Source organism: Gopherus evgoodei, chromosome 24 (genome assembly GCF_007399415.2).
Source record: "Gopherus evgoodei ecotype Sinaloan lineage chromosome 24, rGopEvg1_v1.p, whole genome shotgun sequence".
Classification (NCBI taxonomy): Eukaryota; Metazoa; Chordata; order Testudines; family Testudinidae; genus Gopherus; species Gopherus evgoodei.
The window spans coordinates 11,272,178-11,294,627 of record NC_044345.1 but is presented as its reverse complement, the minus strand read 5'-3'; the positions used below and the strand labels follow the sequence as shown (position 1 = coordinate 11,294,627).

General features: G+C 51.5%; 1 protein-coding gene across 1 annotated transcript; it reads right to left on the bottom strand.

Annotated features, from left to right (window-relative positions):
- Positions 1-1,322: 1,322 nt before the first annotated feature.
- On the bottom strand, positions 1,323-21,175 carry LOC115639444 (serum amyloid P-component-like). The gene is made up of 3 exons (XM_030542176.1): positions 21,075-21,175; positions 4,327-4,399; positions 1,323-1,945 (listed from the first exon to the last, which is right to left on the bottom strand). The coding sequence occupies exons 2-3, from the start codon at positions 4,388-4,390 to the stop codon at positions 1,323-1,325; spliced, it is 687 nt and encodes a 228-aa protein (XP_030398036.1). The 5' UTR covers positions 4,391-4,399; positions 21,075-21,175.
- Positions 21,176-22,450: the final 1,275 nt, after the last annotated feature.

Genomic DNA, 22,450 nt, shown 5'->3' with positions numbered 1-22,450 from the left:
CCGCCCCGGTCACGCGGATTCGGTGGCAGTTCTGCGAGAGGTCCGCCAGTCTCGCGCCTTCAGCACACTCGCCGCCAAAGTGCCGCCAAAACTGCGGGACCGGCGGACCTCCCGCAGAAACGCCGCAGAAGAAAGCCTGACTGCCACCCTAACAGCGCCCCGTGGCTTGATGCCCCAGGCAGGCGCTTGCTGCGCAGGTGCCGGGAGCCGCCCCTGCTGGGAAACGTCTCCAGTGACTGAGCCAACCCAGGAAAGTATCAGGCTGGACACACAGAGCTGGCCTGCTCTGGCAGGCTCTGCTGATGGTGACCATGAAGACCCCTGGCACTCCCAGCACTGCCATGCTCCAAGCACTTCACATACTCTGGCTGGGCACAAACTCCCATTGAACTGAGTGGGGCTCGGGCGCCTGAACCCCTTGGGCACTGTTCACAAAGCAGTTTTTCCCAGGTCCTGTCTCCCAACTCCTCCGGAGGCAAGTGCTGCCATCAGCACCTCACCGGAGGGCAGGGTGAGTGCTCAAAAGCTCAACACAGATGTGTGCCTCAGGGTGGCTGCCCCTCAAGGGGGATGGCCACAGCCTGTGACACGACCATTTCCAGGGGAGAGGAGCCATGTGACTAACCTGGTTAGAGGGGGTTAGAGACGAGGGGGCCATGGGCAGTGGCAGGGAGCCAGGCAGAACTGCAGCAGCAAACAGCCTCCTTGGGAAGGAGGGCTGATCCCAGTTGGAAATGGCACAAAGATGCTGCAGAGGGCATGCTGCAGGGACCCTGAGAGACATGGGGAGGCTGGGGAACCAGCAAAGGGCTTTGCCTGCAGACCCCTTGGAGCCATGGGGCATTGGACGAGGCAGGTAGAGAGGTCTGCTCATAGGCTAAGCTGTGGGAGGGGGCTCTTTGAATCCTTTGGCATTTTATGGCCATAAACAAGACCCCCAAAGGGCTGTTTGTAATTGGCTGCATGAAAGGCTTTTGGGGAGCTGTTTAGTGTCCAAGAGGGGAAACTGAGACAGGGTACTGCAGAGCCACCCCTGGCCACTAGGGGGTGCTCGGAGGTGGCTGGCCCTGTTACAGGGTGAGCACCTTTGCAAATCTGGCCCATGTGATTTCCCAAGGTCCCAGTGGGAGTTGGGGTCAGAGCTGGAGATAGACGTGAGGAGCTCCCTAGTCCCAGGTCCATGTGCAGATCTCCAGAGCACACCTGCCTCTTTCCCATTGCAGGCCGAACAGCTCTATTACATTACCACAATGATACAGACAATTCCTTGCTTTGCGACCCCACTCATTTTCCGGCCCCACTAGCCAAGCAGTGCTGGGCCTTCAGTACACCGGGAGCAGGCTGGGTTTGATGACAACATAATCTTTGGTCTCGTAGCTCAGGGCTCTCCAGTCAAGGATGACGTGAGGCAGGACCCCATTGTTCATGGCAAGGCTAACTTCATCCGGGGAGAGCAGAGTGTCCCACATGTACACATCTGTGATTTCCCCGACAAACGACTGATTTATGTCGAATTTACCCCCCGGGGTGTCCTGCTCCTGCCCCAGGACAAGCACACCCTGGTTGCCGACAGAGTAGCCTTTCTTCAGCCCCTTTCTGGGTAAGGGCCTCCCGTTCACCCAGAGCTCGGCTATGCCAGTGGCGGACTCCCAGCTGGCACAGACATGCACCCACCCAGTGCTTGTGCCTGTTCCTTCTGGGACTTTGAAGGTGACCTGTTCGCCTCCCACGTACAGACTGAGTGACCCAGGCTTGGGTTTGAAGAGGAGGAAGTCATTGTCCTTGGCCTTGGTGGCGTAGGAGAAGAGGCTGTAGGCCCGGGTCAGGTCACACCCGAATCTCAGACACACACTGACGTTCCACAGCGGCTTGGCCAGCCTCGGTTTCAGGATGACGTGGGCAGTTGCAGTCACCTTAGGGAACACGAACACTTTGCCGTGTAGATCTGCCAGGGAGACACAGGTGGCCAGTGAGGCTGGGTGTGTGCCAGCATCACAGTCTGGCTCTTGCCCTGACCTGCCCCGTCACTGCCCCAGGACTGGGCAAGCAGGAGGCCTGGCTGCCCTGCCAGCCCCGCAGGAAGTGGGCTAGTGACTCAGGAACAGAGCGCTCCCCACCAAGCCCAGCACAGAGCTGCAGGATATTGGGGCATGGGGTGGACCCTAGGAGGTGATTCGGGCAGGGGGATGGAGGGTGCTGAGGGGATGATTCAGGTGCAGGGTGTGTTTTGATTGGGGGGTACTGGGGATGATTCCAGCAGTGGGTACAGGGTACTGGGGGGGTTGGGCAGGGAGTATAGAGTGCTGGGGGGGGCAGTTCAGGCAGGGAGTGCAGGTTGCTGGGAGGGCAGTTCAGCCAAGGGGTGCTGCGGGAGCAGTTTGGGCAGAGAGTGCAGGGTCCGGGGGGGGGGGCGGTTCGGCCAGGGGGTGCACAAACAGCCACTGGGTCCCATCCCCCGGTAGCTGCCTGCTCGGGGACAGGGCAATCTGTGAGTGTATCCCTGGTCATCTGCATGACACCTGTGGATCCCCTGGTGAAACGTGCCCTGTGAGGGGTGGTGCTGTTCGCTTCCTGTAGGGGAGCGGCTGCTTGTGCCCCTGGGCGCTCAGGCGCAGGAAATTTCAGCCTCTCATACACGTGGGGCCAAAGCTGCAGCTGGTGTTAACGGAGGCACAATGAGTCATGTCACCAGAGCTCTGCTGATTTGCACCAATTGAGGAGTTGGTCCTGTGCCTGCTGAGGCTGGATGGAACCTGGGCCAGGTTCTCAGACAGGAGGCTCAGTCCTGGCCGGCAAGGGACAAGCTGGGCTGACAGAGGGTGAGCTTCCATCTCACGCTGTGCCGAAATGGGACCCTGATCTCGGTACCTGCTTCCCTTCCAGTCTGGGCTGCCCCCCAGCCCTGGCCTGCAGAAAAACTGATATTCCCACCCCTGGACATTCACACCCCTTCCCACGCACGCATGCACTCACCTCTGCCCATGGCCATCGGCCACAATCCACAGGCCCCTGCTCTTGCTGTGCAAAGGGCCCTATACATCCTTCAGTCCTGACCTGCAGCCCTCTGCTATCCCAGCCCTGGTCTCCCTCCACCCACAGCTCTGCCCAGGCACCTCTGTCTCTGGCTGTGCAGTCGATCTGGCAATGAGACTTAGCACTGGGAGGTGGGTGCTTTGGCTGATGCCCCATGGAGCCCTGTCCTCCCACAACCACCTTTCTCCCTAGGGTGACCAGATAGCAAGTGTGAAAAATCAAGACAGAGGATGGCAGATAATAGGAGCCCATATAAAAAAAAGCCCCAAATATCAGGACTGTTCCTATAAAATCGGGACATCTGGTCACCCTATTTCTCCCTCCCTCGTTTTCTTCTCTCCCCAGTTTCTCTGCAGTTGCTGTGTGGGGGCAACTCTCAGTGCCAAGAGTTGCTGAACCAAAAGCCTGGGAATTCTGTCACTGCAGAGACAGCTCACAGCTTCCCCCAGCACCCAGGCCCACTGCAGCAGAGGGGCTTGAGTGAGTGAGGGTCCCAGCACTCAGCCCAGCTCATCCCATCCCCATACACTTGACAAGCAAGCCAGGAAGAGGGTTTGGAAGGATCCTCCATAGACCCAGGGGGTTAGAAGAGACCGCCAGGGTCACCTAGTATAACCCCTGCCAAGGTGCAGGATTTGTTGTGTCTAAGCCATCCATGACAGATGGCTCCAGCCTCCTTTTGAAAACCTCCAGTGAAGGAGCTTCCACGACCTCCCTAGGTGTCTGTTCCATTGGCCTTCTGTTCTTACCGTTAGGAAGTTTTTCATCTAAATCTGCTGTGCTGTAGTTTGAACCTTTGCCTCTTGCCCTGCCCTATGTGGCAAAAGAGAACAACTTTTCTCCATCTTTTTTATGGCAGCCTTTCAAGTAATTGAAGACAGCTATCATACTCCCCCTTAATCTCCTCTTTTCCAAACTACACATACCCAGTTCCTTCAGCCTGTGAACATATGGCCTGCGTTCCCTCCCCTTGATCATCTTTGTTGCTCACCTCTGGATCCTTGCTAGTTTCTCTACATCCTTTCTATACATTCGGGACCAAAACTGGACACAGTACTGAAGCTGAGGCCTCACCAGTACTGAGTAGAGCGGTGCTATCACCACCCGTGACTTGCATGCTGTGCCTCTGGTAATGCAACCTAAAATAACATTTGCTTCTTTTTGAAGCAGCAGCAGCAGCAGCATCTCAGTAACAAGGGCCATCTTAAACCCTGCTGAAGCCAATTGCCAGCCCCATCCTTCTGCAGATTCAGCCAGGGCCTGGCCCCCTGGCACAGCCAGCTCTACCCCTACCTGTCTGAGCGACGGCTCCTGAGAAGCCAGCGATGACGAGGAGCCAAAACTGCAGCTTCTCCATGTTCTTCACCTGCAGAGCAACCCAGAGGGGAGCATCAGAGGGTCAGGAAAGCGAAGAAGGGAGGTGGGAGGTCTTGGACTGCTCTGCCCTGAAACCTGCTCCCAGGCAATGCCAGTCCCCAAGTGCATGGACCGGGGGGACCAGCCCTGATTTATATCCTTAGTGGTGATGGCAGCAGAATCGATGTGTAAGCAATATTCCAGTATTTGCAGGTTGGGTGCAGAGTTGCAGCTGCAGGGGGTAGGTCCGGGAGGGTGCGGGGCTCGCGATCGATGGCAGTTACTCATTAGAGCTGCACACAGGAAACCAGCCAAGAAGGAACAGGCTGTTCCCGGTGGGGAGGGCGGGGAGAGGAAAGGGCTCGGACAGCCACATGCAGCCATGCAGGGCATCTGGCACAGCCATGGCTGCAGTTCTGGCCCCAGGGCCAGAGCTCTCACAGCTGCTGGCAAAGCCTCCAGCCACAGGACCCTCCAGCCTACGTTGGCTATGGGATGGTCTCCAGGACAGCAACTTTTGAGGGGGAAGGAGGGGAGGCTCAGCCCTCAGGGAACGCCACCCGCCATAATAGAGCCAGGCCAGGTAAAGGAGCGATGGGCTGTCCACACGCTTTCTGTCCATCACCCCCCGGGCACCATGGCCCTGCCCAGCACGGCTCCTTGTTACACTATGTGCTGGGTGCAGGTGCAGCAGGATCCTCGTCCAGGGTCAGAAACACCCTCTCCCCACAGCCCCACTAGACTTGCCTGCTGGGTGCCAGGAGACCGCAGTGGCTTCTAACCCATCAGCTGCTTCCCTGGCTGAAGCATTCCGGGAAGCAGCAGTTCCGGGTCCCAGGGCTGGAGTGTCATGTCATGCCCCTGGCAGGTGACATCAGTGCTGGAGGGAGGGTCTGTGCTGGTGCTGATGGGGTGTTCACAGCAGCACCGAGGGGCAGCCAGGCCAGGTGCTGTGGGGCTTGGCTGGAGTTCCCTGGCTGGCTCTGTCAGGAGATGGGTGGAAGCAGATCTTACCCAGCTCAGCCCTGCTATTCTGAAGGGCTGCGGCCCACAGTGAGCACTAGTCCCCATGGCAGGAGGCAGCGGCTCTGGGAGGGGCTTTGTCTGACCCTATCGGGGCACCCGGGCATCAGTGTCTCAGGGTCCCAGCACTGGGCTCTGGTTCTGCTCAGTGTCTGGGCAGCTCTCAGCGCAGAGACGAACATGCCCCTGGCTCAGGCTGCCGCCCTGCTCTGGCAGCAGGAATGGGAACGGCTGGGGTGGGGCAGGACTGCAGGGCTTCGCCATGAGCTACTATGGCCAGTGGCCAGTTGGGCCCAGCTCTCTGTGTGGTGACGAGTGCAGCAGTGGAGGGGTAGCGGCATGGAGTCGGTGCAGCAGAGGGATCGGTGCATTAAAGACACCATAATAGAGGCCCAACTTCAATGTATACCCCAAATTAAGAAACACAGTAAAAGAACTAAAAAAGAGCCACAGTGGCTTAACAACCATGTAAAAGAAGCAGTGAGAGATAAAAAGACTTCCTTTAAAAAGTGGAAGTCAAATCCTAGTGAGGCAAATAGAAAGGAGCACAAACACTGCCAGCTTAAGTGCAAGAGTGTAATAAGAAAAGCCAAAGAGGAGTTTGAAGAACGGCTAGCCAAAAACTCCAAAGGTAATAACAAAATGTTTTTTAAGTACATCAGAACCAGGAAGACTGCTAAACAACCGGTGGGACCCCTTGAAGATCGAAATACAAAAGGAGCGCTTAAAGATGATAAAGTCATTGTGGAAAAACTAAATGGATTATTTGCTTCAGTCTTCACAGCTGGGGATGTTAGGGAGATTCCCAAACCTGAACTGGCTTTTGTAGGTGACAAATATGAGGAACTATCACAGATTGAAATGTCACTAAAGGAGGTTTTGGAATTATTTGATAAACTCAACATTAACAAGTCACCAGGACCAGAGGGCATTCACCCAAGAGTTCTGAAAGAACTCAGATATGAAGTTTCAGAACTATTAACTAAGGTTTGTAACCTGTCCTTTAAATCGGCTTCGATACCCAATGACTGGAAGTTAGCTAATGTAACGCCAATATTTAAAAAGGGCTCTAGAGGTGATCCCGGCAATTACAGACTGGTAAGTCTAAAGTCAGTACCGGGCAAATTAGTCGAAACAATAGTTAAGAATAAAATTGTCAGACACATAGAAAAACATAAACTGTTGAGCAATAGTCAACACGGTTTCTGTAAAGGGAAATCATGTCTTACTAATCTATTAGAGTTCTTTAAAGGGGTCAACAAACATGTGGACAAGGGGGATCCAGTGGACATAGTGTATTTAGATTTCCAGAAAGCCTTTGACAAGGTCCCTCACCAAAGGCTCTTACGTAAATTAAGCTGTCATGGGATAAAAGGGAGGGTCCTTTCATGGACTGAGAACTGGCTAAAAGACAGGGAACAAAGGGTAGGAATTAATGGTAAATTCTCAGAATGGAGAGGGGTAGCTAGTGGTGTTCCCCAAGGGTCAGTCCTAGGACCAATCCTATTCAATTTATTCATAAATGATCTGAAGAAAGGGGTAAACAGTGAGGTGGCAAAGTTTGCAGATGATACTAAACTACTCAAGATAGCTAAGACCAAAGCAGATTGTGAAGAACTTCAAAAAGATCTCACAAAACTAAGTGATTGGGCAACAAAATGGCAAATGAAATTTAACGTAGATAAATGTAAAGTAATGCACATTGGAAAACATAACCCCAACTATACATACAATATGATGGGGGCTAATTTAGCTACAACGAGTCAGGAAAAAGATCTTGGCGTCATCGTGGATAGTTCTCTGAAGATGTCCACACAATGTGCAAAGGCGGTCAAAAAAGCAAACAAGATGTTAGGAATCATTAAAAAGGAGATAGAGAATAAGACTGAGAATATATTATTGCCCTTATATAAATCCATGGTACGCCCACATCTCGAATACTGTGTACAGATGTGGTCTCCTCACCTCAAAAAAGATATTTTAGCACTAGAAAAGGTTCAGAAAAGGGCAACTAAAATGATTAGAGGTTTGGAGAGGGTCCCATACGAGGAAAGATTAAAGAGGCTAGGCCTCTTCAGCTTGGAAAAAAGGAGACTAAGGGTGTCAAACCTTAGTCCCAGATTTGGACCTTAGCGTCCAAAATATGGGGGTTAGCATGAAAACCTCCAAGCTTAGTTACCAGCTTGGACCTGGTACTTGCTGCCACCACCCAAAAAATTAGAGTGTTTTGGGGCACTCTGGTCCCCCTGAAAAACCTTCCCTGGGGACCCCAAGACCCAAATCCCTTGAGTCTCACAACAAAGGGAAATAATCCTTTTTCCCTTCCCCCCTCCAGGTGCTCCTGGAGAGATACACAGACACAAGCTCTGTGAATCCAAACAGAGTGACTCCCCCTCTCCGTTTCCAGTCCTGGAAACAAAAGCACTTTCCTCTTCACCCAGAGGGAATGCAAAATCAGGCTAGCAAATCCAACACACACAGATCTCCCCCTGATTTCTTCCTCCCACCAATTCCCTGGTGAGTACAGACTCAATTTCCCTGAAATTTCCCAGAAAAGAAAATTCCAACAGGTCTCAAAAAGAAAGCTTTATATAAAAAGAAAGAAAATACATACAAATGGTATCTCTGTATTAAGGTGACAAAATACAGGGTCAATTGCTTAGAAGAAATATGAATAAACAGCCTTATTCAAAAATAATACAAATCAAAGCACTCCAGCACTTATATTCATGCAAATACCAAAGAAAAGAAACCATATAACTTACTATCTGATCTCTTTGTCCTTACACTTAGAAACAGAAGATTAAAAAGCAGAAACTACTTCTCCAAAGCTGAGAGAAAGCAGGCAGACAGACAAAGACTCAGACACAAAATTCCCTCCACCCAAAGTTGAAAAAATCCGGTTTCCTGATTGGTCCTCTGGTCAGGTGCTTCAGGTGAAAGAGACATTAACCCTTAGCTATCTGTTTATGACAAAGGGGGGATATGATAGAGGTATATAAAATCATGAGTAATGTTGAGAAAGCGGATAAGGAAAAGATATTTACTTATTCCCGTAATACAAGAACTAGGGGTCACCAAATGAAATTAATAGGTAGCAGATTTAAAACAAATAAAAGGAAGTTCTTCTTCACACAGCGCACAGTCAACTTGTGGAACTCCTTACCTGAGGAGGTTGTGAAGGCTGGGACTATAACAATGTTTAAAAGGGAACTGGATAAATTTGTGGTGGCTAAGTCCATAAATGGCTATTAGCCAAGAAGGGTAAAAATGGAGTCCTTAGCCTCTGTTCATCAGAGGATGGAGATGGATAGCAGGAGAGAGATCACTTGATCATTGCCTGTTAGCTTCACTCCCTCTGGGGCACCTGGCATTGGCCACTGTCGGTAGACAGATACTGGGCTAGATGGACCTTTGGTCTGACCCGGTACGGCCGCTCTTATGTTCTTAACTGCACTGAGGTCCAATCCCCAGCCATCTCCCCATCCTCCTGGGGAGCTCGTGGCCTCCGCATGGGATGCTTCTGCCCTTTCCCAGCAGACCATTCCCTCCATCCCGCTGCTGGTTCTGGAGTCCTTCTGAAAGAAGCCCGGGCAGGTTTCCTCACTTCATTGGACTCGATAGTGACACAGAAATGTGGGGCTTCCAGAGAAGCCCATCAGGCACAAATGGTCCCAGACAAGGGCCAAAATTTTCAGAAGTGACAAGTGATTTGGGGCCCCTGGAAGGGCCAGCTCTTGGCAGCAGGTTGCTCAGCCCCCTCTGGAGCTGGGCCCTTCCAGGTGTCCCACAAACCGAGACACCCAAACAGGGCCAGCTCCAGGCACCAGCATTCCAAGCTGTTATTTTTCCCCCAAGCAGCACGCTGAATTGCCACCGCCACGGAAACGCTCCTGCCGCCCTAAGGGCACACGGACTGCCACCACTGTGGCGGCAATTCGATGCGCTGCTTGGGGCGGCAAAAACTGTAGAGCCGGTCCTGCACTCAAAATCCCAAGTCACTTGTGAAAAGCATCTCCCCTTCTCCCAGCGTCCAGGGCTTAACAGCTGGGTGGCTCCCTCCATCTCCCAGAGCCCTCCTACTGTTCCCCATGCCAGGTTCCTGGGTGTGGGCTGCCCAGGGCTCTGTCAGCCCCCAGACTGGAGCTGATAGCTCAGGGCTGTCCTGTCCAGCCTGGGGCTGGGGAGCTTCTCCTTGTGCAGCTGACCCATCTGCTCAGGCAAAAGCACATGGTGCCACACGTTCACCTCCGCTATCTCCTCCACAAACTCCTGATTGGCAGCCAGTGAGCCCTGGTAGGAGTCCTGATCCTTTCCCAGGACGATCACCAGCTCAGCCCTCGGCAACACCCTTCCTGCCTAAGTTTGGCCTGTTCACCACCGCTGCACCAGCCCCGTGCCAAGTCCCAGGCCAGGCAGCTGGATTCCCACTGGGTGCTGCAGCTGCTCAGTGGGACACTGAATGTCAGGGGCTCCCCACCCATGTACATCTGATACTCGGTGGGGCTCTCCCAGCAGAGCAGGATCTCGTCACTGTGTCCCTCGTGGCATAGGAGAAGAGGCTGTAGGGCTGGGCCAGGTGGCCAAAGGATCTCAGGCACACGGTGAAGCTCTGCTGCGGCCTCTCCAGCCTTGGGGACAGGATGGCACATGGGTCATTGGACCCCTTGGGGAACACACAGACCTTCCTTTCCAGGTGTGGAGGGAAGCCCAATCAGGCACTGGCTGAGCTCAGGCTGCCTTGGGAGTTTCCTCCCCAACCCCAGCAGAGACGGCAGTGCCCTCCTTCCTGCACTGCATGGCAGTAGGGTCCACCTGTGACATACCAGGGCACAGTTCAGACCAATGGGGGACTGTGTGACTCCTGCCTGCAAGGCTATGCTTTGCTGAAACAAGTCCCACCTGGGCCACTCACAAACAGCCGTCCAGCATGCAAGTCACACCCTGAGAGTCTGTGTGTAACTGCAGCCTGCCAGCCACATTTGGGTTACATGCTGGCTCTCAGCAGCCTGGGTTATACTGCAGGGTGACCCCAACACACCCCCAGTCTCAGATTTCCCCCAGAAATGTACATCCTGTGTTGCTCTCCTGGACAGTTCAAATATATTACATCCATTATTTCTGAAAGGGCAAAATATACCAGTTTATCATCTCAAACAATTGTTCAGACACTTCAGTTTAAACACAACGAGCTTATTAACTACAAGAGAGATTTTAAGTGAGTTCAAGTCATGAAGCATAAAAGTCAGAAATGGTTACATGAAAAATAAAGACAAGACATTCACTAATGTCTAACTTAACCAACTCCATCAAATTCAGGCAAAGTTTCTCTCCACATGCTTTCAGCAGTAGTACTGACCAAACTCTGTAGGTCAGGACCCCTGCCCCAGAGTCCAACGAATGCTTTCTTTGTCATTTCATGTGCAGTGATTGCAATGGGCAGGGAGAGACAGGATGGTCACCTGCGATGTTTGTCTCTCCTTTTTATAGTTTCAGTCCCTCTCTTGAAAAACATTCCCAGCTGGGCACTAGGAGACAAAGAGTTGATGTGACAGGATGTTCCCAGCTGGCTTCTCCTCATCTGTTCGTTTCCCTCCCTGCTTGAGATATCTGTTTAGTGCTTAAATGCTCAAGCACTCATTCCTTTGTGTAGGACAGGCCTGTTTGCCAAATTCTGCCTGAGCAGGGCTGTGGAGTTTGGAACATGTGTTAATAACACCAGACAGGGGAATGTTATCACTAAGGCTGAGAGTCTGTCACAGAGGTCATAGAAGTCATGGATTATGTGACTTTCCAAGATCTCTGTGACTTCAGCAGCTGCAGTGGCCAGTATGGCTGACCCCAGGGCCACCCAACTAGCTGGCCCTGGGGACCATCCAAGTAGCAGCCAATGCAGCTGGCCTCAGGGACCACCCGAGCAGCAGTCTCTGGGACCGTCCAGGGGATTGCCGGAGCAGCAGCGGTACCAGGGGCCGCCCTTGGGGCTTCCTGAGCAGCAGCCGGTGGGCAGCCCCGGAGGCTGTTGGACAGCAGTCCCCAGGGGCCTCAGGTCAGCATGTAGCCAGAGACAGTCCGTTCCTGCCGCCAGAGCAGGGGTCAGCCATCAGCTCTTAGGGGCCTCCCAGAGCAGCAGCACCTTAGGAGCAACGAAGATTTAGCCAGGGGTATTTAGAGTAAAAGTCATGGACATGTCGCAGGCTGTGAATTTTTGTTTATTTCTCATGACCTGTTCATGACTTTTACTAAAAATGGCCCTGACTAAATCTTAATCTTACTTATAACTTTACATACAAGTTGCCACGTGTATTTTACACAACAATTCTGACCAGCAAATTCTGAGTTTTCAAATGATACCTCACAGGACATTCTTTGTACAAAGGTTATTACAACAGTGTGTAGGGTGTGAACACAGGGCTGAATTCCATCACACCTCCCCCCTTTCAAAGCTGCAGTCCGTTAGCCACTGGCGGCAGGTCAGGCTTTGTCTTTTGTGACTGCAGATACAGTGTCGCTGAATCCACGCACTAACTTTCTGGAATGGTTTGCCAGACCTATGGAAGATTGGGCCTGTTTTTGGTGTGAGGTACAGGTCAATTTACAGTGACTTCAACTTTTAAGGGATATGGGGATATTTGACCTCCCCCTACCCAGGGTCCCACATACAGAACTCGGGCTGCTCCAATTTCACAGGCTTTTATGACTGGTCCTGCTGCTTTGAACCTTTGACAGCCCAAGTGTTGCTAAACACTGCAATGTCATCCACATTTGGCCTTGCAAAGCTCTGAAAACTGTTTAATACTTGGTTGACCAGCGTCTGCAAAGTGGCTTCAGCATTAATTAACCCCAATGGTACCACTGGCATAGATTCATAGACTCATAGATTTTGCTGCTGTTCTCTGCCATGCAGGAACCAGCTTCAGCCCCTCCCACACTTAGAAACACACTGCTTCCTTCTTCTGCAGAAGAGTTTGAGAGACCTTCCCTCCCCCCGCCCTCCTCTGCAGAAGTCTCTGGAACTTTACCACTCCCCTCTGGGATCCCAGTTCAGTGTTCCCTTTTGCTGTGGGTTACCACATGACTAGCCTTAGCCATGTGCAAAATATCATTCCCAACAAGCATTTCAACGGGGATACTAACCCAGCCACCCTCCTGTCAAGACACCTTCTAAACTTTCCCGTTCCACATGTACTTTGGCTAAAGGTACAGGACTCTTCTGTCCTCCCTCTTCCAGAAGCTCCACTTCTTGGTCAGGTAACAGGTTAGTGGTTTGGACCATGGTTCCCTTGACCAAAGAGACCTGGGCTCCAGTGTCTCTCCACCCTATGTACTCCTTGTTATTTGCTCTGGCAACCTTAATCAATTCCATATCTACCCCCTCCGGGTCAGTCCTAACCAAACTCATCAGGTGAACTGTAGGTGCCTCTGGGGCTTCTGTGTTAAGAACAGCTGCATTATTATGGTTGTATGGGGCTTAATTTCTTTTAGCTCAGGGCACTGATTCCTCAGGTGCTCAGTAAAGTTACCCTGGAAGCACTTCCTTGGACCCCGCTCTTTAACAGGAGGTTTGTGATGGGGAATTCCAAGAGGGAACAATTCTGGGGGGAGCAGGGGTTGTAAGTGCCTGGGCTCCCAGTCACCATCCTTCTTCTCAGGGGTAAAACAGAATCCCCCTTTACAGTAGGTTTGTACCTCTTCTTCTGTGACTTGTGTTCATTGGACATCTGGGCTTGCACAAAGGCATCAGCCTGCGTGGTCATTTCTTGCTTAGATTTTAGAGATTTATCCCATAAACTATTCTTAATCTCATCAGTGCATATACTTAGGAAATGTTCTTGAGCAAAGAGAGCAAATAACTAGTTTTAACCCTCTGCCCCTTTACACTTTACCCATTTACTCATTAGGTCACACATCTTGTAGGGATATTTGCTATGACTCATGCCAGCACCTTTCTTGAGATTTCTACATTTTAACATATACATCTCGGAAATCATTTGAAACCTTTGAAAACAGCTTTTTAAGATCCAGAATATCTCAACTCTTCCCCAACCAGCATTTCATTTACTACATGCTCTCTTTACCAGAGAGCTGTAGAGACTTTCCTGTCCTCAGGAATATTACGAACCTCACAAGCGGTAAAGTATTCTTCAGTGCAGTGTGTTCCCTTGCATGCAGGACACATGTCCAAGCTGAGGGTTCCTTGATTGGACGGAGAGGCTGGTGATGCTGGGATCTGTCCATGTTTTTTCATCATGTCCAGATTATACCTCCTCTCGTTTTCCTCTTCTAGGGCCTCTTTCTCTTTGCACTCCATGGTTCATTTATGGGCAGCAGCTTCTCTCTCTTCTTTTTGCTTCTCAGCTTCTAGGGCTCATTGGAGGGCAATTGTTTCTTTTTCCTTCAGCTTCATGGCTCACCAGTGGGCAGCTTTCTGCTCTTTGCTTCTTGTCTCCGCTTGCCACTTTTGGAGTTCGCATTCTTTATCACTTTCTTCTGTCTCTAATCTGGCTGATTGGAGCTTTGCGGTTGTTTCGCTGGTGCTCATATTTACGCTTTACTGCTTCTACTTCCCTCACCCGAAATAAGCAAACAGAAAACAACAAACTGTAAACTCTGACTGTTTCCAAACACCACACTTGAACTCACTTCAAACTGCTATATCAGTGCTTAAAGGGTAAACCTCCTTTAAAATAACAAGCTGTGCATAAACTGTGCTCACTGCACCATGGTGATGTAGCAGGGTGCAGTCCAGACTAAAGAGCAGACTGTGTCACCTCTGCCCTGCAACCTTGGGTGCCTTGCAATGCCTTGCTGAAGTAGCTCCCAGCTGGGCAGCTCACAACCAGCCCTCCAGCATGCAAGCCACGCCGAGTGTCTGTACGAAACTGCAGCCTGCCAGCCACACTCAGGTTACATGCTGGCTCTCAGCAGCCTTGGTTAAAATGCAGGGTGACCCCAACACACCCCCAGTCCCTGATTTCCCCCAGAAATGTATGTCCTGTATTGCCTAGTCTTCTCCGGGACAATACAAATATATTAAGTTCATTATTCCTTTAAGTAAATAATACACCAGCTTATTATCTTAAATGGAGTTACCCCAACACTTCAATTTAAACACACTGGATTAGATAAAACAGTAAAATAAATTGATTAACTACAAAGAGAGATTATAAGTGAGTACAAGTCATGCGTCGCAAAAGTCAGGTAGTTACAAGAAAATTAAGGACAAGACAGCAGTCTTCAAATACATGAAAGGCTGCCATAAAGGGATGGAGGAAAGTTGTTTTCTCTTGCCACAGAGGGCAGGACAAGAGGCAACGAGGTCAAACAACAGCACAGAGATTTCGATTAAATCTCCGGAAAAAACTTCCTAACTGCAAGAACAGTAGGACAATGGAACAGTCTGGCTCGGGAGGACAAGGAAACTACTTCCCTGGAGGTTTATAGAAGGAGGCTGGAGCCATCTCTCTTGGATGGTTTAGACCAGGGATGGGCAAACTTTTTGGCCCGAGGGCCACACTGGCATTGTGAATCTTTGTGGGGGGCTGGGCAGGGAAGGCGATGCCTCCCAAAAAAGCCTGGCACCTGCCCCCTATCCGCCCCCTCCCACGTCCCGCCCTGCGACTGGCCCCCTCAGAACGCCTGACCCATCCAACTTCCTGTTCCTTGTCCCCTGACCACCCCCTACTGGGACCCTCCTGCCCCTAACTGGCCCCCCAGGACCACACGCCCTATCCAAGCCCCCTGCTACCTGTCCCCTGACTGCCCTACCCAGAACCTCCACCCCATCCAGCTGCCCTCTGTCCCCTGACTGTCCCCTGGGACGCCTCTCCCCCTCTTACCATGCTGCTCAGAACAGCAGGAGCTTGCAGACCTGCCCCCTGGCCAGAGCCAGCCACACCACCTGAGCACACTGGGATCCTGTCTGGAGGGGTCCCTCTGCCCATGAATGCTTGATAGGAGAGTGGGGCCTGTTATAGCCCTGTTCCACTAGGAGCTAATCTGAGACCCCAGACCACCTCAACCAGGGGCTGCCAGGTCCTAATGGTCCAACTGGCTGTGTGTGCTGCATGCAGCCCCCTGCCTGGGGAATGCAGCCAATTGCGGGCAGGTCACCCACCTCCTCCGCCCCCCAATCCATGGAAGCATCATCCAGGCTGTATGCACTGTGGCCATTGCCAGCATCTCCTGCTGATGTGTCCGTCCCTCCCAGAGGACACAGCCCCCTGCTGCCCACAAGGGGCAGGAGACCAGGCCGCAGGCGCCATGGATCTCTAGGATCTGTGCCTGGCATGCACTCCCCACCCCTGCCCTCTCTCCAGGCAAGTCACTGGCCTCCCTGATGGCCGTGGGCAAGGAATGTCACCAGACACTATGGCTGCTGCTGCTGAACCAACCCCTCCCCCAACCTGAGCTGCCTCCCCTCCTCCCTGCTGCTTGTGTTCTTGTTGGGGGGGGGCAGGATCCTTCCTCCAAACTCACCTCACTAATATTTTTGAAGGCCCCGTGAGCTCCCCTCCTCCCCCCCATGAATACTCCTGTCCCACCCCCCAATCCCCAACACATCCTCCCAGGGCCGATACATGTGTGAGGCCAAAGCATGTTCCAGAAGCCCTGAGTGTGATGGCTCCATGACCCCAACCCAAGAACTAGGTCCTGCAGCGTCAGGGGTGCCGAGGCCACAGGCGTGTGGCACAGCTCAATCAGCTCATACACAAACCAAGGCTCCAGCGGCAGGGACTCTGAGGGCCAATGGTGGGCCAGATGCAATGAGCACATTACGCTACCCAGGAAGAGGAGCCACCGCTGGTGCAGAGTGGCTGAGTTCACATTGCACTGAGGCAGAGACTGCAGCGGGCAGCTTGTTCTGGGATATGGGCCTGGCCCCGGCTTTGTGATTATAGCTTCCTGGAATGTTTGCCAGCTGTTTGGCAGGCAGACAGACAGACAGACAGGGCTCAGCCTGCCTGTCACATCATCTACTTGTTTGTGCAACAGCTCCCAAGAGGGCAAGGTACCAAAGCAGCTACTTCTCCATGTTCAGCCCCTGCAGAGCGAACCAGAGCGTAGAGCCAGGAGGGCAGGAATTCACAAAGGAAGCAAATGGCTGAGCAGCAGCAGGTCTATATCCGCTGCTCTGCAGGCAGCACTAATACTGTGCCAGGGCAAAGAACACCTCATGGGCCATACAGGTTAATGAGTAAGAGCGACTGAAAGAAAATATTTGCAGCTGTGGTAGAGACAGGCCATGGAGCTGCAGAGCCCAGCAGGCTGCACCAATAGCCAGGTGGGATTGCTCAGGGCACTGTACAACACTAAACAGTGAAATATAGTTCAGGGTTCTGAGTGCAGAGACCTCAGCCTGCTTAGTCCCATGGGAAACACACTAGGCAATTCACACCAAAGACTGGAAACATGTTGACCAGGATACACAAGAGAAAACGTGTCAAAACAAGGCATGAAGCCTGGTGGCATTGCTAGCGAGCGGTTCTGTAAACCAAGCTCAATCAGAACCTCTGAGAGCCCCTGGGTAAGAGAGAGACCGGTTAGAGTCTCCCACTTCGTCAGACAGTCCTTGGTGGGTGGGAAAGGGTTTGGCTGAGGTGGAGCAGTGGGTTACTTTCTCTGCTTTTGATAGACAGACACAAAAAGGAGAAGAGACAGCATAGTAAAGGGGGTGGAAATATGGCTTTTGTTAATGTTCTCCGGATACGAGGTCTGTCATGGATGGGTGCTCTGGGCTGGCAGGTCAGCCATCACCGCTGTTGCTCTGGACCCTGGCTCACTTCCCCCTCCCGGAACTCCATCCGGCTGTGCTGGTCAGGTCTCTCTCCTTCACGGGACTTCTCAGGCTGGGCAGGACTGTCTCATCCTGTTATGTGCAGAGGCGACGCGTGGGGAGAGTGCGCAGGGTCATGTGTCCCGTCCTCCCCCACACACACACCAATTTCTACCAGGGTTTATATTTTTATTTATATTTTTGTGGGGAGTGTGTTAAAAATACGTGCCCTCCACCTATCAACAGTTACACGTCATCTCTGGGAGTGCAGGTGCCGTGCAGTGCAGCTGGCCTCAGGATCATGTGACAAGCCGAGAGAGAAAGAAAAGAGAGAGGCCAGGAAGAAGAAAGTGAGGGATGGAAAGGGACACACAAGGGAGGGAAGACAGAGCAAGATCTCACAGATATCTGACTGGGGTCCTCTCTGGGGCAGTGGTGATGGTCAGGCCTTTTACATTCATTTAGTTCAGTGCTTCGCAAACGTATTTGATTGCATCCCCCTTATTTGTGTCTGCAGCAGTTTACACCCCCTCCTCCCACCACACAAGTTCATATATCAATAAAAAAAATCAACATGCAACTCTCACTAACTATTAAAAACAGCAAGGCGTTGATTCAAACAGAGCTGTTATAGTCAGCATACCATGCCACCCTTACTTCTGCCCTGCTGCTGGCAGCAGTGCTGCCTTCAGAGCTAGGTGATCTGCGAGCAGCAGCTGCTGGCCAGGCACCCAGCTCTGAAGGCAGTGCTACCACCAGCAGCAGTGCAGAAGCAAGGGTGGCATATAGAACAGCTGCCAGGGTCTAAAATGAATGTCCTGTCCCCCTCAAACCTCAGGAGTTATTCATTGCTGTGGGAAAAATGTGTGCGGTAAGTTTTTTTTTCCAAAGCTTCTCACACCCCCTCCCCCCCAAACACATTCTCTGCCCCCCAGGGGGACCTGACCCCCAGTTTGAAACCCTCTGATTTAGATGGAATAAATGAGCCAAATGTGTTAATATACCCCCATCACTGAAACAACATTAAATAGTGTCAAACAAGGTCTGAGGGAGTGGGGATGTATACAGAGACTACAGCCTGCTTAGTACTGTGGCAATCTCACCATTAAAAATCCTTTGAAGCTTTTATAAAAGATACAGAAAAGAAGGAAACACGATTAAAGTCTTTGCAGTATGAAGCATGAAGGCAGGCTGTCACTATACGGCATCCCTTCAGCTGGAGAGAGTTTTAAAGAGAAATCCCTGTTGCTTGGCAGTCTCTGAGGCAATGTTGAAGATGGGGAGGTGCCCTTTTCTCAGAAGAGAGAGAGCTGGTTGACATGGACAGGAGCTGTTGCTTCATCGCTTATAGAAGGAAAAGCCCACAGGTTTGACAGTCTTTCAGATAGTATCAAAGATGGTGGTAATGATCGTCCCAGGTGGTGGTTGGGCTTCAGCTGGAGCTGGTAGGGCGGCCATGTCATCTGGGCCCCTCGTGCTGGCCTGCTCTGGTCTCAGGACTTCTCTCAGGAGTGGGATGATAAAGGCCATGGGCACCAGGAAGCAGTGGGGTGGCAGCCCCCAGGGTGAAGGTTGCACCAGTAGCCGCTGGCTGTTTCTTCTGTTCTTTCCCTCCCAAAGTCCTTTTCTCTAAGGACTCACACAGGGAATAGGAGGTGGAATAGCCAATTTCCCTCATTAGTTTGTCCTCCCTCGGGGTCTAAGAGCCATCACACTAATTTTATTTCAACTTCTGGCTCCACATCATCCGTTTTTAACAAGCATCATTTCAACAGTCCATGGCTTCTGTCAGCATGGCCTTTTGAATTTAGACTAATCCAATTTCTCTGCCTGGTTCTCTTGCACCTGATTAAAACATTCAACATCATAAATAACTTGACCTATTTTTCAAGATTAATGGCCAAGTAGGCAAAAATGATAGGTTATTGTGGCATCTTATGACCTTTCACTCACCTTTCCTATTTGAACTCACAATCGGGATGTTTTGTAGGCCCAACAATCAGAGCAGGCATTCCCACTGGCATGCCAAGGCCTGAGCGTCAGGATGACCCTCGAGGCTCCCAAATGGACAAAGTCTCTGGAGCAAACCAGGGGCCCTCCAGCCCTTCTCTCAGGAATCTGCCAGCCAGCTACTCCGCATCTGAGACCCTCTCAAAGTCTCTTTTCAAGGCTTCCATCCTCACATTATTGTGTCCACCCATAAGGCCAAGTTTCTGACACCCCAGTTTTGGTCCATTGATTTCTGGGCCCAGTCTCCTCTTGTTTACCAGATATGCTCTCAACACAGGCTCATTGTAACACTCTGCAGTGCAGTGCGTAACGTTTAGGTGTCTAGCTGCCCTGAATTAGGCACCTGGGCTCCCTACACAATGCATGGGGCACGTTAGACACCTGAGAATGGCACCCCCCAAAGCCACCTAAACGAGCCAACACAGACCAGAGGGAGAGGGATGTCCTAAGCTCCACCCCTCTCTGGGACTTGGGCATCTCAGTCTTGGCTGGAGAAGGGATCTGAACAGTGGTTTTGCTAAGGAGGGGCTCCAGTTTACCTACCAGGACACCCAAAATTTGGGTGGCATAGCAACCCTGTAAGCCAGGTCACAACACATTCAAATTTGTCCTAGCTGTGATGGAGGGGTGTCTGGGTTACATCACCCAGCTGCAGTCAGGAGCCAGGGCTGGGCCCTCTCCCTCATTGCACCCCTGCCAGTGGGCTACGTGGCAATCTGATGTGCTGCTTCCCTGAACTCACCTGTTGAAGCTGTTCTACTGGGTTTAAATAATTGAATTGGCCTTGGGCCAGAGAATAGGTCGGACTGACTCTATAGCCAGGTGGGAGGGGCACCCCCTGTAAGGAGGAAATCCCAGTTCGTATCTTTTCTCTCCATCAGGCAGCAGAGAAGGGGGAATCGAACCAGGGTTCCCACATCCTGGGTGAGTGTGCCAATCTCTGGGGTTGGGGTTAAGGTTAAGAGGGAGGTGGCTGCTGCTGCCTCCTTGCCCTGTCCCCAGGAATTAGGTAGCTTTCAGAATGTCTCCTGTAGCAGGCCATACGGGCAGGGTAGGCAGGGAACTCCTTGTTGAGAATCCTGCTGCGGCTTAGCTATGATCACATCTGCCCAGCAGCAGAAAAGAGGCACCCTGGGACTTCTATACAGAAAAATGTAGGAGCTGGCGCCAAGGAACTTCAGACCAGTTAGCCAGCCCTGCAGAGATGCCGGCTGCTGCCCTGAGTGCGGAGCCCTCGCACATGCTGCACATGCTGCACTATGCCATCTCCCAGCGGCTGCTGAGTGTCCAGGCTGCTCAGCCACATGTAGCTACTTCACAATCATGGGTGCAGCAAACGGGACAGACTCTGTGGAGGTCTCTGCCCTGCCAGCCTTGGCTCCATCTAACAGCACCCAGGGCATTGTGGCTCTGACAACCAGCCGTTTGGATGCAGACTACACAGCAAGGCAGTTATTGCAGGGGTGAGCGCTGTGCTGAGTCACTTCCCAGCACTGCTGGTTCTCTGGCACTCCGGCTGCTCAGCAGATCCTGCCCCTTCCACGCAGCAGAACCCCAAGGTTCTGAACCCAAAACCTGCAGAAATTAATCTTGTTAGGGGTCATTCATTGTATGGCTGGTCCTGGGAAGGTTCTGAGTGTCTCCTGGCCTGCCTGCCATTGGGGTTAAACTGTAGCCACTCAGTCTCCTGAGCGAGCAGGTGTGTTCCCTGAGGTGCCCTGTAGAAAAGCTGCTCCGCGGAGCCACTGAGAGCTCCCCAGTAGCAGGGCAGCCATAATTCCCTGGCATCACATTTCATTCACTCTCTCTCCTCACCTGAGTCATCCCAATCAGAATCAGCAGGCGAGGCTGAGCACTGCTGGTGTTAGTCACTCACCTGCTGGAGCAAATACAGACCAAGAACTTGTTATACAACCAGGAGCATTCGCTGCTGCTCTCATCCCATATTGCCTGGGCAGATCTTGCCTTTAAAGAAGGGCTTCCTCTGTCCCAGGCTTTTCCCTCTGCCTGAACCTGCTATAAACTCAATCCTGTCTTCCTGACATCTGCTTGTTGCCATAGAAATGATTGTGATGTCACAAGCTCAGTATTCTGTCCTCAGCAAGAAGCAGAGCCGTAATAATTAATGACCCTGTATATGAGTGGAAATGCTTAATATGATCTAATTCCCCATTGTGAGAGCCCAGGTACTATGGGGATGGGCAGCAGTATAAAACCCTGAGCTAGAGAGTCCTTGGCAAGGCTGCTGGTGCATGGACCATTCTGGGGATGTCATTTAAAGCTCCCTTTTATTTCCGACATTTTGTGCTTACAAATACTTCCCCAGGTGGCCTACGGACAAGCTGGCACCTGCTTGCTGTTGGGTTTAGTTAATGAAGCTTCTCCTGGCCCAAACCACGGTTATTAGAGGCTTGATCCAAAACCCATGAAAGTCATTGGGAATCTTTCCATTGATTCCAATGAACTCTGGATCAGACCCTAAAATACCCATGAAGTTGGAGCCAGTTCCACTTCCCTGCGACGGGATCCAGGACGTCCCTCCTGGAAGGGGAAAAGACATGGAGTGAAATCAGACAGAGGACTATGACTAGGGGTCATAGTAGACCACAAGCTTAATATGAGTCAACAGTGTGATACTGTTGCAAAAAAAGCAAACGTGATTCTGGGATGCATTAACAGGTGTGTTGTAAACAAGACACGAGAAGTCATTCTTCCGCTTTACTCTGCGCTGGTTAGGCCTCAACTGGAGTATTGTGTCCAGTTCTGGGCACAGCATTTCAAGAAAGATGTGGAGAAATTGGAGAGGGTCCAGAGAAGAGCAACAAGAATGATTAAAGGTCTTGAGAACATGACCTATGAAGGAAGGCTGAAAGAATTGGGTTTGTTTAGTTTGGAAAAGAGAAGACTGAGAGGGGACATGATAGCAGTTTTCAGGTATCTAAAAGGGTGTCATCAGGAGGAGGGAGAAAACTTGTTCACCTTAGCCTCCAATGATAGAACAAGAAGCAATGGGCTTAAACTGCAGCAAGGGAGATTTAGGTTGGTCATTAGGAAAAAGTTCCTAACTGTCAGGGTAGTTAAACACTGGAATAGATTGCCTAGGGAAGTTGTGGAATCTCCATCTCTGGAGATATTTAAGAGTAGGTTAGATAAATGTCTATTAGGGATGGTCTAGACAGTATTTGGTCCTGCCATGAGGGCAGGGGACTGGACTCGATGACCTCTCGAGGTCCCTTCCAGTCCTAGAGTCTA

Excerpts from the sequence above, each read along its gene's own strand:
- LOC115639444 (XM_030542176.1), bottom strand. The coding sequence starts at position 4,390 with ATGGAGAAGCTGCAGTTTTGGCTCCTCGTCATCGCTGGCTTCTCAGGA. Across the intron at positions 1,946-4,326 it reads AGGAGCCGTCGCTCAGACAG|ATCTACACGGCAAAGTGTTC; the intron begins GTAGGGGTAGAG and ends TCTCCCTGGCAG.